This window comes from Ctenocephalides felis, unplaced genomic scaffold (assembly GCF_003426905.1).
Source record: "Ctenocephalides felis isolate EL2017-DRISC unplaced genomic scaffold, ASM342690v1 CF-g0.4_SCAFFOLD_01170, whole genome shotgun sequence".
In the NCBI taxonomy this organism is placed as follows: Eukaryota; Metazoa; Arthropoda; class Insecta; order Siphonaptera; family Pulicidae; genus Ctenocephalides; species Ctenocephalides felis.
The window spans coordinates 27,589,145-27,615,920 of NW_020537324.1; the positions used below are offsets into that span (position 1 = coordinate 27,589,145).

The 26,776-nt window shown below is 30.0% G+C and overlaps 3 protein-coding genes across 3 annotated transcripts; 2 read left to right on the forward strand and 1 right to left on the reverse strand.

The window, feature by feature from the left end:
• The first annotated feature begins 8,224 nt into the window (after positions 1–8,224).
• Positions 8,225–14,159, forward strand: LOC113367016 (DNA-binding protein D-ETS-4-like). Its single transcript, XM_026608647.1, has 5 exons — positions 8,225–8,328; positions 8,758–8,996; positions 9,088–9,242; positions 9,822–9,900; positions 13,741–14,159. Exons 1-5 carry the CDS (start codon positions 8,225–8,227, stop codon positions 14,157–14,159), a joined length of 996 nt encoding a protein of 331 aa, XP_026464432.1.
• Positions 14,160–15,674: 1,515 nt separating this feature from the next.
• On the forward strand, positions 15,675–21,281 carry LOC113366329 (testis-specific serine/threonine-protein kinase 1-like). Its single transcript, XM_026607918.1, has 5 exons — positions 15,675–16,063; positions 18,224–18,536; positions 20,466–20,643; positions 20,990–21,118; positions 21,187–21,281. The coding sequence occupies exons 1-5, from the start codon at positions 15,675–15,677 to the stop codon at positions 21,255–21,257; spliced, it is 1,080 nt and encodes a 359-aa protein (XP_026463703.1). The 3' UTR covers positions 21,258–21,281.
• A 28-nt stretch (positions 21,282–21,309) lies between these two features.
• Positions 21,310–26,263, reverse strand: LOC113366328 (DNA replication licensing factor MCM4-like). The gene is made up of 15 exons (XM_026607917.1): positions 26,186–26,263; positions 25,771–26,021; positions 25,208–25,539; positions 24,934–25,146; positions 24,597–24,831; positions 24,289–24,531; positions 23,987–24,215; positions 23,725–23,919; positions 22,805–22,865; positions 22,623–22,738; positions 22,473–22,560; positions 22,135–22,413; positions 21,819–22,060; positions 21,528–21,738; positions 21,310–21,442 (listed from the first exon to the last, which is right to left on the reverse strand). The coding sequence occupies exons 2-15, from the start codon at positions 26,018–26,020 to the stop codon at positions 21,347–21,349; spliced, it is 2,790 nt and encodes a 929-aa protein (XP_026463702.1). The 5' UTR covers position 26,021; positions 26,186–26,263; the 3' UTR covers positions 21,310–21,346.
• Between the last annotated feature and the right edge of the window lie 513 nt (positions 26,264–26,776).

Here is a 26,776-nt window from a genome sequence, read left to right on the forward strand (position 1 = left end):
TATTTTTTATAGCTACTTTTATTAAAATAACTTATTGGTATTTATAATGCCTTGCTCGTTCACATGGATTTATTATTTATGAATTTATCTATTATTATAAGATAATGAATAAGAAAGATTTTTGTTAAACATTGTAAAAGGTGGTATCGCTAAATTGACATTCTTGTCGTGTGAAATATAAAAATTTAGTCATCCCAAATTCCAATCCAACAATATATATCTCTGTCATAAATTTTAAGCGACACGCTTAATAATTTATATTCTGCATAAGTAAATATCTGGTTATCACAGTATTATAAATCAGAAAACAGGTTCCTTTTGGTGCGATAAACACCAAAGGAAATACCAATATCGACTTATCAGTATCAACTGTTCCAAATAAATATCAAATATTTGTAATTGAAAAGAACTTAGTAAGTTAATATATATCTTACTAATTGGTTTATTTCGTAAATTTTTGATTCATCCACATTAATATTATAATCTTTAATTCCATGTTTTCTTAAAAATTCTTTGTAGCTGTTTTTATAATTACATGCAATTGCTTCCTTAGGCTAATAATATACAAATAAGTTTCTTATAATATTAGTAAGTTTTTTATGAAGAGGAACTATTGTCCCCATTATTGTGAAAGGGTGTATTATTTCATATACTATTATATAGAAATTAAAATTAGACTAATGTAAATATCAATTCTAAATACAAACTACTTGAAGTGGCATTTTGCCTTAAGGTAATTGCATGAACTTCCCGACAAGTGTAAATAATCATCTTAATCAATAATAAATCAATATATTAATTCCAGTGTGGCTTCATAATGTGAGAACTACTTCTATGCTATTTTTTTATTACCCATTATTAAAAATCGAACACGTGCCTAATACAATTTGGAGTATGTATTTTATAAAAGCGCGGCCTAATAATTAAAATTTCACTAAATTTTTATAATTGAATCACTTTCCGTAGTACTATGTTTTTATTTGTTCATTAAGGCCAGGGTACTCCATCGCTATACCAAGAATCAATAAAATCATCGATTTTTTTTAAATCAATTTCAGATCAAATTGTCAATATGATTAATATTTTATTTTTCCATGTCGTTAGTATAAATTTGGTGAGAATTCGGGATTCACATCGGCTGATTTATTTTTTTACACTCATTCATTCATTTTTTTAAAGGCATATTGAGAGGATCGTATAATGTTCATGAAATAAAAAATGATGGATTAAGAATGCTCTAGTTACCGATATACAAAAATTTAGATTATTATTTGAATATAACCTGGCCTCTGCTTTAATTTTAATTTTAATCTTTGTTGGCATAAGCATATATCACATACGTCTTAAACTAAAACGGATGGAATTCAATAAAATATTATACAGGTAAAGAAAAAGTAAGAATAGTGTTTTATGAACTAGTTTCAAAATGAACTCATTAATTCTTATTGATTAAGTATATTATTACCACATTTGGGGAAGTTTGCCTTTAGGTAAAATGCCACTACACAACCAAAGCCTTTTAATTTAAATAGCAAATGATTTGTATGCTTTACAAATACTTATTAATTTTAATAATTGAGCATTTAACCACCTACAACATTGTTCATTTATTTACTCAAAATTTTATTCAAATTCTACTTAACAATCCAATACTATTTTCGATTTCGAGAACACCGATTACCGATTTGAATAGTTAAGAAAACATTCGATTCGTATTGATAATGAGACGTGCTGATTAACTTTTGGCGAAGGCCGAAGGTCTAGCCGTTCCGAAGATACGGGGCAAAAGGTGCCAAAAACAGTAACTCAGTTTTTGAGAGAACGGAGCATCCGATTTTAATAATTCAAAAAACATTTTACTTGTATTGACAAGATGAAGAACTGATTAAATTTTTGGGAAGGCAGGTGTAGCGGTTATGGACTATAAATGAAAATAATTTTAAAAAAATGTCATTTGGCGGTCAAAAATGTTTATTGAACATATGTACATCAAATTTTCCGATATTTTATAGAGATTTTAATAATGTGTACACATTTTGTGTAATTTTTTTTTGGAGTTTCGTACCAAGAATTTAATTACGGCACGGGAAGTTCCAGCAATTTGCCTTAAGGCACGAAGCCATGCACCACACTAGTTTTTCTCAAATTTTAAGTCAAATTGATCAGATAGCGAGTCGAACACGCTACTATGCTCGCTATTTTAAAAAGTTTACCATGAAATACTTTTAAATAAAAAGTAGTAAAGAAAAATATTAGTTAGGAAAAGATTTGTTCATATATGCTAAATGTTTCAACATCATATTAGTTTGCAATCGACGTATAAATTTGTGACTCATGTTGCCTGAGTTACGTTCAATTTCGTAAAACTTTCGCTATTCACTTACATAAGTTGACTTCTTCCGATTTAATGAATGTCCCTGGTCGTTGCTACTAGCGTAGTAATTGCGGCACTGCTTGCTAAACAATGGAATCCTGGAAAAACCAGCGTATGATCACGATCCGACTGATAGTATATAATAAGTACATGTTTAATATATTCCATATATCTATTTATTCTCTGCGTAAGTTTTAAATAGCGCAATACACTCCAGCTGTTATGTCGTAATACAGGTAAATCATCATCTTTAATTAACATGATGCGGATGCAGGGGTTTTCGAAAAATTTGTGAATTTTGCAAGAGTAAAGCACATAGTTACAGGTAACTGAGAAATTTACACCCATCGTAATTGTGAGGACTTCAAAAAATACCAAAAACTAGTGGTGCTATGGCATCGTGTCTTAAAGTAAATTGCTGGAACATACCGTACCGTAATTAAAATTAAAAAAAATCAACCTTGAAAAAAATTAGATTATTGAGAATTTTGAAGTTTTTGTAATGTTTGACTTTTTTGAAAAATTTGAGTTTTCTTATAAGCTGATTTTTTTTGAAAATTTTTAACATTTTTTTTAAAGCAATCGCGCTAATTGGGTGTTTTACAGACTTGAGGATAAACTACAGGATAATATAGACATTGGTGCAGAACCAATCCTAATAGAAATGTAGACAAAATTTTTACTTATTATAAAAACCTATAACATATAACTATAAAATATATATTATTTTTATATATATAATATATTATTTTATAAATATATAATATTTTTATAAAATATATGATAATTTGATGTCTAATGATAATTTTGATAGCCAAATGGCATTTTTTCTACTTTTTTTATTGTATCTCCAAAACTGTTGGGCTTGCCTTCCCAAAAATTTTATAAATTCTTTATTTTGTCAATACAAATAAAATGTTTTTTTAATAATTCAAATCGGACGCTCCATTATTTCAATATCAGAATTACCATTTTTTTAATTAAAAGTTAGTCAAGAATTAATAGAAATAAAGTTTGTAAGAGAACGGAGTATCCGATTTGAATGATTCAAAGAAACATTCCACTGGTAGTGATTTAATGAAGAGTTGGTTAAATTTTTGCAATGGCAGGTCTAGTTTTTCCGGAAAACCAAAAAAAGTAAAAAAAATGCCATTTTCTGGTCGAAAATCTATTGGGTAAATTTCAAAATTAACCACTTAATGCTCATATTTTTTAAAAATTTACAGGCAAAATATCGTTACATTTTTTTATTATTGCAATGTTTTTAGAATGTTAATACTATGAGATAAATACAAAAATTTTTTTGTATGGTTCAGTTTATAGTAACAAATTAAGAAATCAAGTCACATACCCGAAAAACGCCTTGATGTATTATTAAATTTGATGTATTGAAATTATATTTTTTTACATCAATATACATAGTAAAAATATAATATAAAATTTTATAAATCTTTTTGGCGATCCGATTGTCCAACAAGTTTAAAAATTCTTATAAACAAAATGAGTTTGTTTGTGTGCAAATTTGCCAGTTTTGCGCGAACGAACTCAGCACGGCCATAAGCACTTAGTGGTTAAGAAAAATTATTTTCAAAAAATTTGCAAATTTTCAAAAAATATTTTTATTTTCAAAGGAGGCTATTGCATAAAAAAATTTCAATGTTCAATAAAATTTAAAAATCGCAAAAAAAAACTAATTGATTTTTCTAATTTTAAAATTAAATTTCTGAGCTTTTAAAAGTTTTAAATTACTGTAAGGAAAGTTCCAGGTATTTATCTTAAAGCACGATGCCACGCACATATAGTTATTTTTGTATTTTGGCGCTGATGAGTAGTCTAAATTTACAGTTATTAATTAAATATCTGAACTGTCTAAGTTATTAATTAAATTTCTGATTTTGAAGTATTAAAAATAATAGTAATAATATATAGTGCATTATAATAAATAATTTGTGGCGAGCATAGCTCTTTGGTATCGTGTTCGATTCACACGACAGGGATCCTCGGATCAAATTCTGTCAATGACTTAGAATTTATGAAAATAATATGTGTAGTTAATATGAAATCAAATGAAAATTGTATTTGTTAAATAGAAGTTTAATAAAAAATAAGAAAATTAGGAATAACAGAATTCGAATAGTTGAATTGAATTAGGAGTAAGAAGAGAAATATTGGAGCTTGAAAGAAGAATAAAGAAAATAAATTGAAAGAAGCTGAAAGAGCAAGAATTGAAGAAAATAAGAAGAAAAATTAAGAAGAATGTAGAATAGGATACATAAATAGATTGAAATTGATATAAAAAATTAGAACGTAAATAAATAAAAATGTTGTAGGTGGCTAAATGCTCAGAGTAAGCGAGGCCAAATAAAATATATATAAAAAAAATATAATTTGATTCACGCTTGAACAACTTTTTAATAATTTATTTATTTAATTTTAATTATTATTAATTATTTTTTAACAGTTTATTCACTACCCAAAATACTACATATATAGCTGTTAACTCCTTATCATTTGTTCAGTATAGTCAGTAGTTCAAACATAACGATTATACTGGATTATATTCTTCGCATCATGTGATTGATGTTCATTAATATCAATTTTAACCATGATTTTATTTTATTTTCAGGCTCAAACAGTACCATGCGGCAACGAATCGCCCGATTACCATTCTTTTGCGGCAAGTTTCGATCTTTCGCTCCTGCCCAGCGAAGAATACGCGGACGGAGAGGTGCCTTGCTCGCCGCGCTTTCGGCAACCGCAATTCAATCGCGAATTCTACGATAGCGCTACAGCAGCAAACGCTACGGCCGCCGATGTCAAGAAGATCGAGAATGATGTTTACAGGTAGCTAGTAGTAAAAGACTTATTAAACTTATTTTAAACAGGTAGATAGTAGTAAAAGACTTATTAAACTTATTTTATTTTAGGGTTTGAATAGATTGAATTCTTTAATTTGTCGTAATTGTATCTATTATCATTATATTGTTTCATTTTATTACAACTTGTCAGCTCAATTTCATTTAATTAACTACAATTTTTAATGGAATAGAGATTGTGGAATATCGTTGAAATGTTGTAGTAAGTGGTATTTCTTAGCATATTTGCTTTCCAAACCAACTTTTTTAACATAATATGCATCAATAAATATTAATTTCCCGTAGGGTAAGTTATTGTAATCGTCCAAAATTCGAAATTGAAATTTTTTACATTTCTTCTCGTTTTGAAGGTTTCTGAATATTTTGGCATACCTCAGTGTGTGTGTATGTATGTATGGATACAATATTTCGTCCACGTTTTCGGGCGCACGAAACAACCGATTTGAATGGTTCAAAAAGCATTCGATTCCTATTGATAGGGAGATGTGCCGTTTCGGAGATACGGTGCAAAGGCTGAAGAAAATAGAAGTCGAGTTTTGGAGAGAACCGAGCATCCAATTTGAATGATCTAAAAATCATTCAATTCGTAATGCCGAGAAGTTGTGATAAGTTTTAGGCAAAAGCAGGTCCCAGCCGTTTTGTAGACACCGAGCTAAATGTGCTATAAATGGTTTTTGAGAAAAATAAGTATCCGGTTTGAAGGATTCAAAAAACTTTCTGCTGTGACGAAACGATTGTTTCTGAAAAAAAATAATTTCCAAAAAAAATTTATATCAAAAATAAATCGAATTTTTATTTTTTTAGCTAAAGTTCTAAAGCTTATCTTTATATGTACTTCAAATAAATAATTTTAACTTTGCAGTTCAATATATATAATTCTTATAAATATTAGACAATGTCCATTTTGAATTCGATAGATTAAGTTTTATTTATTTAAATTTCTGTAAATATATATAAGTTACAGTATTTGAAAAAACAATCTGTTTGAAAACATTTAAAATTTCTTGAATATTTTATTACGATACAGAAAGATCCAGCAATTTGCCTTAAGGCACGATGCCATTCACCACTAGTTTAATTATATTTTATTTAATTCCTATGACCACGTTTTTCTAGACCAAGCGTAAATTTCGGGGAAATTAGGGTTTGCGAAAACTCTAGGCTTGATTCAAACAAAAAACGTTAAATGACTTGGGCCGAAATATAGTCCAACTATTTCATGAGCAGATTAGATTTATGCTAATCAATTGATGACAAAAACTAGTTGTAAGTCGGATTTTGCCTTAAGGCAAGTTGCATGAACTTCCCTAAGCGTATACATAATCCACTTAATCAATAATAATTGAATAATTGATCAGTTACATAGACAAAATATTCAACGGTTTATTTTGAAAATAACATTTTCGTTTTCACTAAAAAATGATCTATATAGTTTGATGTCTTTCGAACATAGCATAGATTCTGTTTAGAATCGCTCAAGTTTGCAGCAAAATTTCAATCTGATGATTTTTTTATCATTAGGTAACTTATTGTAGGCTTACAATTTTTTTTACTATTATTTATTTTGCAATATATACATTTCATCTCAGACAGGCAGGGGTGCCTGGTATAAGAGATTATGGATTGCTTTATACACTTATGCCTATACTTATCTATTTCATATTACTTTATTTTAAAATTTATATAAGAAATTAAGTATTAGTCATATTTACCTAATAATAAGGTCAATCTTGTTTATATCTGGTATAGGTTTTTAATTCAGTTTTAAATTTAATATGTTAGTATATTATTTAAGAATTTTAATCTATTTAATTTATTTAATCTATCGTTAAACAGAGTATCATCGAACGAGATTCTCAACTAATATGTTTCGAACAGTTCATGAATTTTTAATATGCTTCAACATTTAATTTAAAGAAGAAATGGTCCGGTCGATCTTTCCCAAAAACTAATAAACGCGATTCCCAACCAATATCTTTCGAGCAGTTTTTGAATTTTTAAAATCGATTCCAAATTATGGACGAAAATTTTTATACTTTTCTGGTAATTACAAAGAAACGGCTTGACCGATCGTCGCACGAAAGTGACAAACGCTAGTCTTTATCGAACTGTATTGAATGTGTTTTGAAATCGGTTCAGACGTTTTTGAGGAAACGTGGATGCAAGATCAAAAATCGTCACAAAAATTTAAAATTAGAAAATCGGATTTTTTCGCGAAAACTAACTTGTCCTTCGGGAAGTTAGTAATTGAAAACCTGACGATGCCTTCTGAAATGCCTATGCATTAAATGCCTAACGCGTGCCGTATTTTCTAGGAATTTTACCTATATATTTTCTCTTATTTCAACTTTAAAAATGTAAACTAATAATTGTGCTAAATTTAAAACACAACCCTAAGAGCGATTTTTTAACGGCCTGTAGTGACTGCTGGCCGACAGTGGGCAGCCCACGATCAGCCAGCAGTGATATACTTTGAGCATTAAAGAATAATTTTAGTGTAAATACACGAAAATAAATCGAATATAGCGTTTGTATAGATTAAATATAATATGAGTAATAATTATTATTACTTTTTAGTTTTTACCTAAAATATATGTGATCATTATAAAATTCTCAAAATGCGTTGATGCTGTGACGTCATTTTTGCTGGCATGATCGTAGTGACGACGGTCCCACAGTCATTGCTGGCGAATGCTGCATAGGGAATAAATCTATAAAATAGTTAATTTACAATTTTAACTTGTAATAAAAAAAATTCTATCTTCCCAAATAAAGCGGCTACGAGTTCGACACACCGCCGCGTTCGGAGTACGGTGACAACGAATTTGTGCCGGTTACAATTCTACGTTATGCGCCCACAAATACCGAATCGGCTTCGGTTATGTCGCCGCCCTTACTTCCACCCTCGCCTTTGAGTTCCTGCTCCAGTGCACCTGCTTCACCAGCTTGTTCTTCGCCTGCGAACTCAGCCACCATGTCTCCTGATCTTTCTCTTGTAAAAATGGAGTCAAATGCATACGACGCACGAGATCATAAGACGCTACGAGGAGCACTTGAAGATACATCTTTCCAACGAAGGTATTTATGCTGGTTTTATAGATGTATCGATAAATCGATGATGTGAATATGCAAGATTGAAATCACATTAAGGAAGTTTTTTCTTAATCAAATCAGCTGAGGACTTCCCAGTTTACTATGTTTAAAAAATCAAATCATTTCCGAATCGATGACGTCATCGAACAATTGCTTTTATATCGCTAATCATGGGACTTGCTGTGCAAATGTTGTTCTGCAACATCCACGTAAAGAAGACGATTTTTTGTGATCATTATTTTTAAAATTATTTTTTGTAAATAAATTTGGAGTTTGTTCTTTAATAGTGAGTAAAAGAATCGAACGAAAATTTAATAACATTTTTATAATTTGTTTGATCATAGTTTTTTCCCATTTGTGATCTTAACGACAATTTTAAAAAACTTTTCAAAATCAAGAGTATTTGTTTTCAAGATTGAATTTGCGCCCACTGTCGTTGGAAGCGTTGTGGCCTTCGACAGGCAAACAAGATCGTGACGAAATTGCACAAGAAGAATTAGATGGAAACATGGATTTTTTGCACATGGATCTCGATTTTGATGGATTGGAACAATTAGACGTTGAGGAAGATTTACGCCCAGTTTTGTCAATGGCTTTGGAGCAGGTTAAGAAGGATGTCATGGCCACTTGCTCTCTGCTCAATATTTCTCCAGGTAAATTAGGATCCAAATAAATGAAATTTATTTAGCATTTGGTTACAAATTTGCGAGATTTCTAATATTTGCATCGATTTTTAACAAAAAGATCCATGTGCTTGGAGCGTGGAGCAATCTCGTTCGTGGTTAAAATGGACTGCAGCGCAATTTTCCCTTTCTGCTCCTTGTGAATCAAATTTCAATGAGGATGGATCTGCTCTAACTCAGTTGCCAGAACACGTATTCGTAGCCAGAGAACCTCAGGTTAGTCTTTGAATTTTATGATATTGTTTTTAATTCAATCTAATTTGTAAATAGATTTTAAAGCGAAAGTTTAAATTAAATAAATAAAGATATGCTTAAGTTTACATCTGCGATTTACTTGATTCTATATTTTGTAAACAGATACATTTTTTTTTTAATTTCATACATACATAGATTTTATTGATAGATTTAACTTAATATTAAATTTTTAATTGAGTCATTTTAATTTCTTAATAATTATTTTAATAGTTATATTTATCAACTTTGACTATGAGAAATAATATAATTCATGTTACGTTTCGGCAAGTTTAGATGTCACATTTAGATATTTCTCTCAAATCCAAAATTGATTTAATATTATTTAATAAAATTTATATAACCTCATAAGAATTGAATCTTAAGCTCTGTTCTGGTTTTCGATTCAAATCGAGGTTTGAATTTTTTAAATTTTGGCGTTGGCGTTAAATTAGTTTTTGTAGAAATAATTTGAGGAGATAAAACATATCTGACCTATACCATATGTCATATACAAGATTGATTGTAAACAAGTTAATAACGATAAGAAAATTGTTTTCGTAGTCGGGTAGTATACTGTATGCCCAACTTGAGATATGGAAAGCAGCCAGATTGGAACAATGTTTGCAGTGCGGATCTGAAGGTGAGATAAACTTTTTTTTAATTATTTTTTTTAAACATAGATTGTTAAATTTCTTATAAATTAAATCAACGGTGTTATATGGGTTTATATATTGAATATTTTTAGGGAAATTTCAAAAGATCAACACAATGCGAAATATCGAGTAGTTCATAACATAACTAGTGAAACATCTCGTGACGTAAAATTTTGATTTTTTTGATAATTTTGAAAATTTTGAATTTTTTCAAACCGTTTGAGACGGAATATTAAAGCGCCGCGTTGCAGTCTAATGGTTGAACTTACAAATCTTGATACAGAACCCCTAAGAATGTAAAAAAAAACAAGTGGGGCGCATGGCATCGTACCTTAAGACAAATTGCTGGTAATTCCAGTACCAAAAAATTATTTTTAAAAAAAAAAAATTAACATTTTTGAAACAAAAAATACTCTGAAAAAATTAGATTTCTGAGGAACTATAAATTTTTAACAAAAATTTACTTTTTTGGAAAAAGACTTTTTGAAAAAAAAAAAAATTATTTGAAATATTTTGGAAGTTTCAAAGCAATCGTACTGCTTTAACTGCATAGAGATGAAATATCAAAGCGCGTAAGCGCCGCGTCGCCGTCTAACGGATAAACATTGGTATGGAACCCATAGAAAAATGTAAACAAAATTTATACTTATTATTAAAATCTCTATAAAATATATGATAATTTAATGCGCATATGTCTAATAATCATTTTTGACCGCCAAATGGCATTTTTTTTACTTTTACTAGATCTCCGAAACCGCTAGACCTGCCTTCATGAAAATTTGATCAGTTTTTCATCTTGTTAATACAAGTTTTTGAATTATTCAAATCGGACGCTCCGTTCTCTTAAAAACTGAGTTAAGTTTTTGGCTCTTTTTGCCCCATATCTTCGGAACTGCTAGACCTGCCTTTGCCAAAAACTAATCAGCACGTCTCCTTATCAATACAAATCGAATGTTTTTTGAATTATTCAAAGCGCTTCATCCGTGTTCCCGAAATCGTTTACGAAAATTTGTATCCGCACACACACGTACACGCACACACACACATACATCCATTTTTTCTAAGGTAAGCCAAAATGTTCAGAAGGTTTTAAAACGTAAAGATATATAAAAATTTTCATTTTCGATTTTAAAGTTAATAATCATACTTATTATTAATCTGATCTCCGAAACCGCTGGACCTGCCTTCGGAAAATTTTAATCAGTTTTTATTCTGTCAATACAAGTAAAATGTTTTTCTTATCATTCAAATCAGACATTCTGTCCTTTCAAAAACTGAATTGCTATTTTTGCACTATTTGCACCGTTCCTTCAAAAAGGCTAAACCTGTCTCTGCCAAAACCTAACTAGCACGTCTTCCTATCAATGGGAATCGAATACTTTTTGAATCATTCAAATCAATTTATTGTTTACTATTATTGTTATTTTATTAATAATATTATTTATTATTAATATTTATACTTTATGCTATTATTAATTATCTGTTTATTTCCATTATCATCAAATTTAGTATATATTTTCATAAATTAGAAAAAGTACGAATGGGTGGTTCTCTAAAAACATTATACCTTTATTAGGTCTCAGATTAATTACTAAATGTCTTTTAATTATAAGACAGATTGTAATTTAAATATGAATAACAATAAAAAAAATCAAATCAAATCAAATCAATTTACTCTGTTCTCACGAAATTGTGTGTCGACGAAAAATTAGTATCCGCACATATATACATAATAAACACGCACACACTTACATCCATATGTTTATGTTATAAATTTTCAATAAATATTTGGGTAATTACTACCAGCAATGTCTGTGAATTCTTTGTAATATAATATTAATTACTCCAGAGGAAAAGAAGTTAATGTGAAACTAAAACGACTGAAACGTTAAAAATATTAATCAATCTTGAAATTTATATTTTTCAATCTCTGTTTTTTATTGAAATTTTATTTATGTAGATTGGTAAAAAAATGTTTCAGTTTTCTATCAACAATGTTAGTTAGTCGCACATATCAACATGAATTCTTTGCAATATAATTTTAATTATTCCAGAGAAAACAATTTTAATGACAATCTAAAACGACTAAAACGAATAAAATATCAATCGATCCTGAAGTTTTGCTCATATATTTTTTTTTATTAGCATCGTGATGCGATGCACGCGTGTACGATGCTTTCTTCAACCTACTTTTACTACGACGCGCGGCTAACATTTATAATGAGTGTGAAACACTTGATGTATACCATATTAGAAGATGAATAATTAGTTTGCAAATATTTATAATTACAGTATTTTACTAACCACACAAAATAAACTTTTGCTAACATAACGGTAGAGTTTTAAGACTTATTTGCTAAAATGGGAATGGGCATTTGATCTGTTTTCGAACATTATTAATATATTTAAAAATCACATTTAATTAGAACTTGTTTAATACATTAACTTTCCGTAGGCTAAGTTATAGTAATCGCAAAAAATCGAAATGAAAATGAAAAGAAATATATCCTCAGTTGGATTTATTCAGCAACAACTCTTCTTAACGTAAACATTTTCAAGTGTTTTGTTACTGATAGTTACTATATATTTCATTTAAAACAATTGTTATTAATCATTGATCACACGATGCCATGCACCACTAGTTAACTTCCCGAAGGAGAAGTTTATGTATTCATCAAAAATCCGGTTCGCTAATTTCATGTTTTCTCGACGTTTCAAGCCATTCTGAATCGAATGAGACTAAACTTGGAAAAAGTAATGGGTGTGTGTGCCTAGGGCTAGCTCACATACTGTGTATGTGAATAGATTTTTTGCCGTAAATTGACGTTTACTCAAAAACGGCTGGATTGATTTCAAAAATTTAAAAGCCATTCTATGTATCTCGATGAGAATTAGCGTTTACCAAATTTGCGCTAGGATCAGCCAAGCCGCTTCTTTGTAAATCGCAGAAAAGTGAAAAAATTTTCGTCCACATTTAAGCTCATACTATACCGAATGGATTTTAAAAAAAATCAAAAACTGTTCGACAGATATTAGTTGGGAATGAGACTGATTAGTTTTAGGTGAACATCTACCGAGCCGTTTTCTTGTAATTAACTTTGAAAAAAAAATTTAACCGATTTTTATGGAACTTTTTTTTGCGATATATATCATGGTCTTATAGAACTTACTGAAATATTAAGGTATTACGACAAGTAGTTTAATTTCAAAAAATCATCAAAGTTTGAGAACATGATTAGTTTTTTTTTTGTAAGATGACCATATTTTTTTTGCATGAAATCCGGGATGGATTATAATGAGTTAGAGAGCGGGGGAAGGGGGGGTGTTGGTGAGCTAAAAATTTATATGCACATTTTAAAATCAAATTTTCTAGTTGAAATATATTGAAAAAAATATTGGCAATCAAAACATTTTTAAAAATCGGGGACAAATATTGCTTTTAGAAAAAAACCGGGACGCAAGGCGAAAAATCCGGACTGTCCCGGCCATTCCGGGACGTATGGTCACCTTATTTTTTGACGTTTGTTAAAATTAAAATTAGACGATTTACTTGGTATAACGATATAGTACCTGGTGTTCATTCATTTGTAATTATGCGTAATGAATCCACTCGGAATACTTTTAATCACTCATAAATTAATTTAGTTTTTATTGATTAAGTCGATTATTTACACATATCGGGAAGTTCATGTAACTTGCCTCAAGGCAAAATACCAATACCAACTAGTTTTTTCCTCTATTTATCCGTTAAACAATAATTTGCTTTCCATATGAAATTATATATAGGTGTTTGCGTATTTGTATATTCAATTAATAATTATTCGCAGCCGAAGATGAGGAACCTCCATCCCTAACAATGCCCTGTGATACTGACGACGTTTTGGACACAGCGAACTTATCTGGTAGGTCTGCACCCTCGCCTGCACCTTCTACCAACGGAAACGGTACCGGTACTCAAAGACAAGGTAGTTCACATATTCACCTTTGGCAATTTTTAAAAGAACTTCTAGCGGGTCCTCAGACTCACGGATCGGCTATTCGCTGGATCGATAGAAGCCGTGGAGTCTTCAAAATAGAAGATTCGGTCCGAGTCGCCAGACTTTGGGGAAAACGTAAAAACAGGCCTGCTATGAACTATGATAAATTATCCAGATCGATAAGACAATATTACAAAAAAGGCATTATGAAGAAAACAGAACGCAGTCAAAGACTCGTTTATCAGTTTTGTCATCCATACTGTTTGTAAGTTTTTTTTTTTATCGCGGTATTTTCTTGCCAATTTTCTTGTACGAAAATCAGCAATGAATGTACAAATGCTCTCCCGTTTTATTTATCGTACATTATCATGTGCACGATATTAAATATTTTGTATCAACAAAAAGGTAATTTTTTGTTGATCTATAAGTGTATGTATAACAATACAATATTTATTTCTTAAGATAATTATATTTTATGTATATATTTTGTGCTTACCAGCTATTAGTTGTCGATCGCTTGATTGACTTCGACTGCTGGTGATCTTTGGTCCCATATATCTATGATATATTATGAGAGTATGTTCTATGAACGGTTGTTATAGATATTTAAGGAAATTTACTAGGATAAAAATTTTAAACATAAATTATTGCTCGATCGGCGCGCGTTTTGTAGAAATTAAAAAGTTTTTATTATCTATAAAACTTTTTTTAAATATTAATTTTAATTTTATTCTAGTTTAAGTTCTATATTATATTTATATTCAAATTTATTATAGTTTTAAATGACGGATGACACTATAGTCATTATCACCTAAATTTTTACTTAGCATTGTAAATATCATATATTTTATTATTCGTAATTTAATAATACCTACTATATATCATAATTTGAAGTTTGTTGAAATTAGTTAATGTAATTTATTTAGTGTAAATATGTATTGGTATAATAATAAGAGCTAATTTGAGATAAGAGCTCATCTCAAATTACTTCTTGTGAACTGAAATATACATCGAACTGTTAATCTATTTATTAGATATACCTATTTCTGCGTTGTAAGTAATATATACCTAGTAAGTAATATATCGTAAAGTTAAATGTAGATAACTAAGCCATTGTTTTTAAACTATTTTTCTATAAATATTAATCACTACATTTTTTAATCGTTTTGATGTGAATAATTTATTCTTCGTTTCTTAATTAAATACATTATAATTGATTACATTCAAAATATGGTTTTGGGTTTCTTAAATAAATTAACTTTACTCTAAAAATTATCTTTTTATTTTCTTTCAGTTCTTAAGGGTCTATATGCCTAAAATTTAATCTTTACTTTGTCATTCTCTTTTAGCTTGCTGTATCTATCCTACTTGTTAAATCTCATAGTATTTTATATTTTATAATAATTGATTTAAGTAATAACAGTATGACGTGCGGCTTTGAAAAAAATTATAATTAATTCAAAGAATTTCCTGACATTTCTTTCATTTTTTTCTACTATTGTTTTCTAATTCTATGTGTTACAAAGACATGATGGAATTTGTGGTACCAACTTTTTGACTCACATTTTATATTTTCTAATTATGTAAATCCTATTATTTTGTTTTATTTCTTCTTATACCTAAATTTGATATGGCTCGAAACAATCCAAAACAAAGTTAATTGATTATTACCTAGCAACAGTAATTTAATGCAAATGTCAAATTCCAGTGAAATTATTCTTACGATACTCGATCTAAATATGAAAAATTCAACATATAAAATGTATAGCTGAATTTTAATCAAAATGACTGAAATTATAAAAACATCACCTTCAGAAGAAACGACATTGCACAACAGGGGATACAAACTTACTAAGAAACTGGGCGAAGGTTCCTACGCAAAAGTATATTTGGGCGAATTCAAAACCGACTCAGAATCCGATAAGAAATATCAACTTGCTTGCAAAATAGTTGACACTACTAAAGCGCCGAAGGATTTTGTTAAGAAGTTTTTACCAAGGGAGTTGGAAATTTTGATCAAACTGAATCATCCTCATGTAGTGCACGTACACAGTATCTTCCAAAGAAGGGCCAAATATTATATTTTTATGCGATTTGCTGAGAATGGCGACCTGTTAGAGTTTGTTCTAAAGAATGGGAGTGTAGCTGAAAATCAAGCTCGGGTATGGTTGAGGTAAATATAATGTTTTTTATTATTTTATTTTAATGGACAATTTTAGCATAGTTCTGTTAAAATAAATATAAAGCAGTGTTTGTATTGTATTTACACTTGTAGGCGGTTGACCATTTCTTACTGAGTCTTCTTGTTGTGTTCATTTTGTTTATGATTTACATTTATGTGTCCAATTTGTTTTTGTTTAATTTTAATTTTATTATGCAATCTGTATATTTAATTACATTTATCGGAGAATGCTGCCAAGTTGTTTACTATGCGTCCAAATGTTCATCAATTATGTTGTGGTAAGAACAATTTCGGCTCTTTATAATTCATTTTACTGTTTTAATTACCAAGTCCTTGCGAATGTTCAAGACGTATCTACCATCATATATATATATACTAAAACACGGTTATAAGATGATTTTCCAGAACGCCTATTAAGCGAGAAAGGGTATTATGCGGGATAGGGACAATAGTTTCAATGTGCAGGACATACTATGCAAGAAATCGTATTAAGCATGATTGTCTTAACATAATTTTACTATATTTATACATAAAATTTTTGCACCTTTCAATATATATGCAGTTCATTTTCGCGCGCAAGACCAATTCTTACGAATTTAGTAACAATATAGAATACAACTGAATATGATTAACTTAAATACGACTACGATTGATAACTAAAATACTATTGAGCTTATTCTTTATAGAAAACTAAACTGCGACTGACTTTATAGAAAAATAAAAGGGGAGTGCCGGAATGCGTCATTGCAAGCTTTTCATTGTGCTCGCTTCAATGTGACTTTGAAATCCTTTTCAACATAACATTATTTTACGACTTGTTTGATTAGTCACTGTTTTATGCGCGTTTTGTGGTCTAGAAAGGAATTTTATAAACTTTTGCTGGTCTTGTCAAGGATATTTCGAGCTGACAATGTTGTACGTATGATTCACGAAGAATGCTGCGTAGTTTGTATTTTGACCGTTACACAGTGGTTTATAATATTATTTATAATTATTATAAATGGGTGCATATTCCTAACAAAAGATAATCTCTTTGTAAATAGTAAAAACGATAGAAAGTATTTATTGTCCTATAATCTATCAACAAGAGTGTAATTAAGTATCTCTATTTTCACATTTTTAATTCTACGGCTATGTATATTTATTAAGCTCACAAGAAATTATATGTGCATGATCATAAATGTGATTGTCAGAAATTATATGTGCGCGATTAGAAAGTCTTATTTAATTCATTTGGACTAAAGCCATACTTTGTATAGGATTCAATACTAATGATTCGATTAGATCATATTTGAACAGAAAATGCAAGTTTTTAAAATATTTGTTTCTGCTTTTCTAAAACCGTTGGACCTCACAAAAATCAATTCCTCAGTCTGTAAAAATAAATAAAATATTTTCTGAATCATTCAAATCGGACGCTCCGTTTTCTTAAAAACTGTCTCTAATTGAATTTTTTAAACTGTATCTTCAATACGGCTGGACCCCACTTTGCCATATACGAATACTAAATCAACTTTTTCTAAGGTATCAGAATATCTTGAAACGTGAATATATGCAAAAAACTCATTTTAGATTCTTTAGATTTTCGATTACTACTCTTCGGGAAGTCTCAAGAAAATTCGAATGTTTATCTTGTCTACCTTAGAGTTAAAACATGAATATATCTATAAACATCGAATAAATCTATAAAAACCTCTGATTTGATAATGATATTTTATTATCTGTGGTATTATACAAACTTATTGCTTCATTTTTCTTACTTGTTTTCTTTTTTAGCATTTTTCTTCTTGTAAATAGTGGGAATATTCTTTACTTATATTACAACCATGGTGCATCAATCATTATTGAAAATAAATTAAAATTGTTTTAATTAAATTCAAGTTATTCGTGGTTCAATAACATAGCCTATGGGTTGTTTATATATAATTATGAAATATATTATCTTTTTTTATCTATAGCAGTCTATTTTTCTTTTTTCACGAACGTGTAAATAATATCTTTCATTCAGAGACGCTTCTGATTTACAGACTTAGATATAGAAAATATATAGAAATACATAGAAATAAATAAAAAATGAAAAATATAAATGGTTTATATACGTTTGTGATGTATATATTTATTTATTTATTAATTTTATATACTTATCGTTAGACAGGTGGCATTGGCGATTCAATATCTGCACGAGATGGAAATAGCTCACAGAGATTTAAAATGTGAAAATATTTTACTAACGAATAATTTTAATGTAAAAGTGGCGGATTTTGGATTCGCCCGATATGTCATGGACTTCCGGACTAAGAGGCTTCTGTTAAGCGAAACGTATTGTGGATCATTGTCTTATGCTGCCCCTGAAATTCTGAAAGGTACTCCGTACAACCCAAAAATAGCAGATTTGTGGTCACTCGGAGTTGTATTGTACATTATGCTCAATAAAGCAATGCCATTTGATGACACCAATATTAAAGTAAGTATTACTCAATTAAGAGCAACATTGTTTTAACATCCCGTAGGGTGAGTTGTGGTAATCGCAAAAAATCGAAAATGAAATTTTTTATATATCTTTACGTTTCAGATGTTTTATTTTGGCATACCTTAGACAAAATGGATGTATGTGTGTATGTATGTGTTTGTCTCTTGTCTGTATGTGTGTGTATGTGCGGATACAAATTTTCGTCGACGATTTCGGAAACACCGATCAACCGATTTGAATAATTCAAAAAATATTTGATTCATATTAATAAGGAGACGACCTGATTAGTTTTTGGTGAAGGCAGGTCTAGCCGTTCCGAAGATACGGGGCAAAAAAGCCAAAAACGGTAACTCTTTTTTTTAAGAGTACGGAGTGTCCGATTTTAACAATACAAAAATCATTTTATTTGTATTGACAAATTGAAAAACTGATTAAATTTTTGAGAAGGCAGGTCCAGCGGTTATGGACTCTCAATAAAAATAACTTATAAAATGTCATTTCGCGGTCAAATATGTTTATTGGACATATGCACATCAAATTATCATCAGATATTTTATAAAGTTTGTTAATAAAGAAATTTTGTTTTGGTTTATTAGTATGGTCTGATTAAAGCGCGTATGTTGTTTGAGAGACCATGAGACCATATACATAATAAGGAGCCGTCCATTATGAAAAAATTAGATATTTGAGAAATTTTAAAATTTTTGAAAAAAATTAACTTTGTTGAAAAATATGATTTTTTTTTATATTCTAATTTTTTAGACTTTTTTTGAAAATTTTGATCATTTTTTTATGCAATCGCTCTGCATATTTGGAGTCGAAAAATCAAAGCGCGTAGTCGTTTAACGTGTAAACATTGGTACGGAACCCATATAAATGTACACAAAATTCGAACTTACAATCTTTATAAAATATCGGACAATACGATGTACATATGTCTAATTCTAATGTTCATTTTTGACCCCTAAATGTCATTATTTTTTACTTTTTTTCTAGGATCTCCGGAGTCGCTAGACATGCCTTTACAAAAATTTTACCATCAGTTGTTCATTTCGTCAATACAAGTAATCTCCGTTATCTCAAAAACTGAACAACCATTTTTCGCACTTTTTGCCTTGAATCTCATCCGAATCGGCTAGACCTGCCTTTGCCAAAAACTAATCAGCACGTCTCCTTATCAATACGAATCGAATGTTTTTTGAATAATTGAAATCGGTTGAACCGTGTTCCTGAAATCGTCGACGAAAATTGGTATCCGCACGCATACACACATACATCCATTTTTTCTAAGTTATGCCAAAATGTTCAGAAATCTTTGAAACGTAAAGATATATATAAAAAAAATTATTTTCGATCTTTTTGCGATTACATTAACTTACCCTCCGGGAAGTTAAAGATGCGAATGAGTAAATAAACACAAAAAATTTAATATATATATATATATATATATATATATATATATATACACCTAAGTCTGTTTTTACACGGTTTGAAAATAGAATATTTTTAATTTTTTTACACGATTTTATTCCATTTAGCACGATTTGAAATTTTATGTACTTAAATTTTTTTGTCAAATTTAATTTTTGCGAAGTATGTTCATATCACAAAAAAGTATTTATGAAAGAAAAAAGTCTGATAGTTTGCGAACACTAGCTTAAAGATTTAAGTGAATTCCCTTTTAGCGCGTACAAACGATTTTTACTGGTCAAAGCAAATGTGAATGGCACTAATTTAGGGGAATACCCTAAAAATTCTTGTTTTTCACTAATTTTAATAGGTTTTAGAGATTAGAAACAAATCACCCATTTTTGTATAAGATCAATGTCTTTTTTTACACGGCTTCTTCTGGAACCAATCTGCCGTGTAAAAACAGACTTAGGTGTATTCAATTTTATTTAATTGATTTTTTTTATATTTTAGCGATTACATGAACAACAAATTAATCGTCGTTGGAAATTTCGTGCTCGTGTAGTAGATGCCTTAAGTGAACAAGTGAAAAAATGCGTTATTAATATGATGGAGCCGGAACCAAGCAAACGATGGCGGATTGATCAGGTCGTACAGAGCGACTGGATTGGAATGGATTCACGATTATTAGGTGAATAATTAATTATAAGTCTAAAATATCAAAAATATTAATATCTTCAACAACAATCAACACATTTTTTGTTTCAATTATAAACACGCAAGAAAATATGAATTTTTGAGTAATTTATCAGTGTTCGACGCAAAATGAATTTTATAAGATGCTATTAAGTATTATACGTAGTTCTTTCAAACTTTAAACCTATAAATAATTAAGAAAAAAAGTACTGTGGAAGATTTTATTTACCTTGATCACATGAAAATGTCTAAATTCTTTATTTTACCAAGAGAATAACACTTTGATTATAAGTAACTTGTATTTTACACATTCAATTGTCAATTTCAAAATTTAAACTCAGGTCTAAATTCTGCTGAAAATGCTGCTCTCACACAAGCTATAGAGGAGCGCAGACGTATGATCCAAGAAGGAGAGATGAGAAACCCCGATGGAACCAGTTCTCGACCCATAGGTCAGACACGTACTAGAGGTTCTTTTATATGCATTTTTTATTTATGCTTGCATGTAAATATTTATGTAGTTGTTACTATGTTTTAGATATGAGTATTTTAAAAGAAGGACCAATACGAAAAGCAGTGTCACAAAGACTCTCTGATGATAAGAGATAACATTTTACAAACTAATGTCACATAACATATATATTGATTGAAAAACTTTATTTGTCGAATAATTAGCATTAAATACAAAAAAAAACAAATCAACAAATTCGAATTGTGCTTTTTCCCATAACAACTATGAGGCCTTCATCTTGGATTTCTTTAAGTGCGTCTTCAAATTGCTCTCGAGTTACCATCTGAAATAGTATTTCATAATTATTATTTATTTTAATAAATTAAAGTAAATGCGATTTGACATGTATTCTAGTATAGAATGCTTACAACTTGACTGCCTTCTTTAATATCCATTAAGAGTTTCTGATAATTTATTGTTGGCTGCTTGTCTTTAGATTTAAGTGCTGCTTTTATTGCTTGTATGAGGTCTGCCTTATGCTTTCTAGCAGCACTGCTTAAACCAGTTGTCAAAATTCCTACATCTATTTTACCTGATAAAGGATCTGTTGCAGATTGTTTTAGGGCCTCACGATGCAACCTATTAAATGAGAAAATGATTTAGAAAAAAAAAAAATGGATATACATTTTCAATTCATTTGGTTACATCTATGTACACACCTCCATGCTTCTTCAACATCAACTAGCTCAACCACTGGGCTGAGCCTTACTTTGGCATGAGCTTCTGCTAAACGTATAAGACTTTCCAATTGTCTCGGATATGCAGATATTTGACCTCTTCCTGCGCCTACCTTGCGCATATCTACATATGCCAGTATCAACTTCTGTTGAGCCTCTTCACTCAAAGTTGGGTGCACATGTTCACGAGCATAAGCTAAATAATCTCGTAGAACACTAATATCCTAGGTTTTCAACATAACAATAAATTATATTAAAGGTTATTATGTATGAAGAAAGGTAAATAATTTTAACATACAAATAATTCATCTTCTTCATCTTGTCCAGTTGCATAATACAATGAAACTAAATGTGTAGCTAATCTTCTATCAAATAATTCATCTTGTGGATCCAAGATCAAAAATATCAAATCAAATCTAGACATTAATGTATGTGGTAATTGTACATTGTCAATTATAGTCTTATTTTTATTCCATTGAGATTCACAAGGATTAGCAGCTGCTAGAATTGATGTTCGGGCATTTAATTGGCAGATTATTCCAGCCTTTGCAATACTCAGAGTTTGTTGCTCCATAACCTGCAAAAAGCATATTCATATTAATTCAAGCCTCCAAATTAATTCTTTTTTTTTTATACCTCATGTAAAACACTTCTTGTGGAATCATTCATTTTATCAAATTCATCTATGCAACAAATTCCATTGTCTGCAAGAACCAAAGACCCCCTGCAATATTTTTGTTTTAATTATTTTGCACCTTAAAATAAGTAAGAAGTATGCATATTTACGTTTGCAATACTAATTGTCTTGTTTCAGGATCTTTTGTAACATAAGCTGTCAGACCCACTGCTGAAGATCCTTTGCCTGATGTATACTGGCTTCGAGGTACTAGATTGTACACATACTAAAAACAATGTTAAACAATCATTACCTATTGCAGAAAGTAGGTGTTACAGATAATTATAGCTACCTGTAGTAACTGAGATTTGCTTGTTCCTGGATCTCCACATAAAAGAATATTTATTTCGGCTCTAAAATTAATAATGAAAGACTAGTTAATGAACAATAACAAAATATATATTGAAATGTGTTACTAGTTAACTTCCCAAAGAAGTTTACGTTTTCCTTAAAAACATCGTTTTCTCGAAAATTTTGTTTTCTCGACGTTTCAAGTCATCCTGAATCGATTTAGACTGAATTTGGAAAAAGTATGTGTGTGTGTATGTGAGCCCATTTTTTTATCTTTTGTTTTCTGTTTTCTTTTAAACAGCTATACCAATTTTTATAATTTACAACCCATTTGATGTAATGAATCAAAAACTGTTTGCAAAATTCTGGTTTTTCACGTTGATTAGTTTTTGGTAGACAAAAGTAGATAAAAAATTTTTTTTAATCTGATGGATTTTTTTTTGACAATAGAAATTATGGTCATACTAAATATTGAATTTCAAAAATTTGTTAGAGTTTAAAAAATGATATATAAGAAGTCACTTTTATGATTTGATAATTTGATTTTCAAAAAACCGCTGAAGCAATTTCAGATGTTTAAAAGCCCATGTGGAAACTCTATAAACAGGACCCTTGTTATAGTTTTGCATGTCGATCGGCCAAGCCGTTTCTTTGAAATAGCAGAATAGTGAAAAAAAAAATTGTTCACTTTTTTGCACAAGATTCATATTAGAAGTTGTTTGAAACATAATTGACAATTGAATAGATTATATTTGAAATAAACAGATGAAACCAAATATCTATCCAAATACTTTTAATCTCAATTTCTATCGATTAAGTATATTTCCACATTTCGGGAAATTCAGGCAACTTACCTTTAGGACAAATATTTAAAGATTTTAAATGGTTTGATTTTGAAATTACAATGAGTTGAAATATTACCTAAAATGATCACGTCCAGAAGTCGTAAATGTCTTCTTAGTGCCTCCAAAAAGTTGCAATAAAATTCCCTTTTTAATATCCAAATTTTCATAAATTGAGGGAGCAATAGCTCTGGCTAACCGGTCATATACATCAGGTTTTTGAGAGAGCAGCCTCAATAATTCTATACGTTCTGGAGGAAAAGCATGGTCTTTTCTAAAAGCATAAAGACTTGATTAATCATGATCCAATTTTAATGTTGATAATCAATTAATTTACACACCCTTCTTCAGTTTCATAAAGTCTCTTGTTATCAATCTTACGGAAGTGAACCACATCAACATGAGTTTTATAAACTGCCCTGACATTTCTCATTCTAGGATTAGCTTGAGTGGGGATGGCTCGATATATTCCAGTTACAGTTACTCGATCACCAGGTTGTACCATGTCAACCAAATCATTATGGGCAAATAATATTACAGTATGTGGGGTCTGGCCAGCTGGCATATCATCTGAGAATAATTGATAACTCAAATAAAAATGAAAACTCATACTTTGAAACTCTTAAAATAATCATTTAACTACCTGGACTTTCTTGAAGCTTAATCATTTGCTTATCCGTGAAGTTAGATCTGTTATGAACTAATTGGAAACAATGATTTGTATTGCAGTGAGAGCACAATGTAGGCTCATTAATACGACCTCTATCAATTTCTACAGCACTAGTGAATGAGCATACAATACACTTAAAGAATGCTTCACGCATTTCAGGAATTATGTTCGAGCACCGAATAACCATACCAGATATAGTAATCAATTGATCAATATCTGAAAGTATTTATAATTATTAGCATTCATATTGCATAAAAAATTCATGCATATAATATATAAACCTTCAGGATTTAGTGCCCTCATATTTTTAGTTTTGGCAGCATTAAATGGTCGAACTTGGATCTGGTGATCTAATACTGCCTCAGGATATTTATTAAAAAACATTTCATTAATTGCCATATCCAAGGTGGGAATTACTTCTTGAGGATAGCATAATAATTGTCTGTATAAAGCAGCGTCAAAAGTTTCTAAATGTGCACAATTGACATTCAAAAATGGTTCTTCTAATGTTTTTATCTAAAAGAAAATTATGTTTATTTATATATATATATATATATATTTATATATATATATGTGTGTGTGTGTGTGTGTGTATGAAGTGACAAATTATATAATGACCTCTTCAAGTTTCTGCATGTATAAAGGTTCATTTAAATCCATTCCCTCACTTCTCTCATCATATTCTGGAGTGTTATCAATATACCGCTCAATAAAGCTTTTAAATTTCCTCTTACATTCATTTACAACAACATTTGTTCCCCAAATCACAAGCTGAGGTCCTGCTGATTCAGACTCATCTCGATCAGAAGGTGCTGCAGGATCTGTTCTTGGCTATAATTTATTTCAAAATAATTAGAAATTATTTATATATTACAATCTTTTAATGACTTACTGGATCTGAATTAACATGAACTTGTCGCAATCTTTTATCAAGACGAATGTCAGGTCGGAGCCTGATAGGTGTTCCAGCAATTCCAGATCGGGGAGTTCTGATACTTCCCATTGAGCTGGGAGTGCCATAATTCAAAGGAGAACTCAAATCGATATCACTTAAGTTTAAATGAGCATAAGGACTAGTGGGAGCCAAAGGCTGAGCAGGTGATGTTGGAGGAATTGAAACACTGTCTGATCCAGAAACTGTGACATTTTCATTTCGATTTGAATTTGCATTGCGGCCCCATTTCATTGGTGTGGAAGCAACAGAATCTTGAGATTGACCAGGTACTAATATAAATATATTCATATAGATTCTTCAGTTTTTATTGATAAATCAATCAATTTTACTAACAAGTTTTCTCTGCAGAGTAACATATTTAACAATACAAATTTATAAAAATATAATTGAGTTTTATTGCTTCTCAGCTTAAGAACAGAAAAAACAAACAAATCAATTTTTGTTCTTTCTTCGAAAAATGAATAATAATTGATTAATGGAAGTTCTGGGCTAATGCTTACCAGGTTTTACTGGTGTCCTTCCTCTTCTACTAACACCAGAAGGAGTTTGAGGTCCATCTTGTGATTGCTGTGTTCTACGTGAAGGAGTTCGTGCTGGTGATGATTGGTGTGACTGTCCTTGTGCCAACCTTTGTGAAGATCTGGGTGTTCTTTGAGTTGTAGAAGATTCACCTTGATTACTTTTAGGTGTTCTTGGGGCTCTTGTACTGTCAGAACTAGATTGGCTTGACGATTTTTCGGGTGAAGGCATCTTCATGGATAATACAAAATGCAATTCAATTGAATTAGCACATACAAATAAATTTAAGAAAAAAGTAACTTTGTAATTGACAATATAAAAATCAACCAAATAACAGTACACAAATTAAATATAAAACTATTATAATTATTGGAGAAAATAATAACTACCTACCACTTGAGCTAAATATTTATAAAAGTAACAATTTAAAACTATTTAACTATTTGTATTGGCTTCTTTTAATGAACTAAAATCACTTAACTAATTAAAAGCATAAAATTATGTATTAAATACAAAATAGTATCAAAACATAACATAACATTAAACAAACTAAGATAGCTGGAACTACTTTTTGGCGCCAAAATAAAGTCAGTGTCAATCGATTTAATGTTATTATTTGATATGTTTGCACTACTGCACTTACGAAAATATGATCATGACATGATTCATAGCGCAATATTTGAAAATGTTCGGAATTTGACGTTTCAAAAGTTTTCGATTACATTACGTAAATAATATGAACATCAGTTCAGAAATAAAAGATGTTACTGAAGAAACTAAACATATATCTGGAACTGGAAAATTTTTATTAGCTATAACAGGTATGCTGATATATAATATACAAAGTTTGCACATTAATTATTTTTAATATGAAATCTAACCTAACAGGTGGAATTGGTATTGGAATAACAGTAATATGTTCTTCCTTCGTACTCCTGCTTTAAGGCGTCACTGTTTACCTTTTGTACCTGCCACTACAACTCAAAT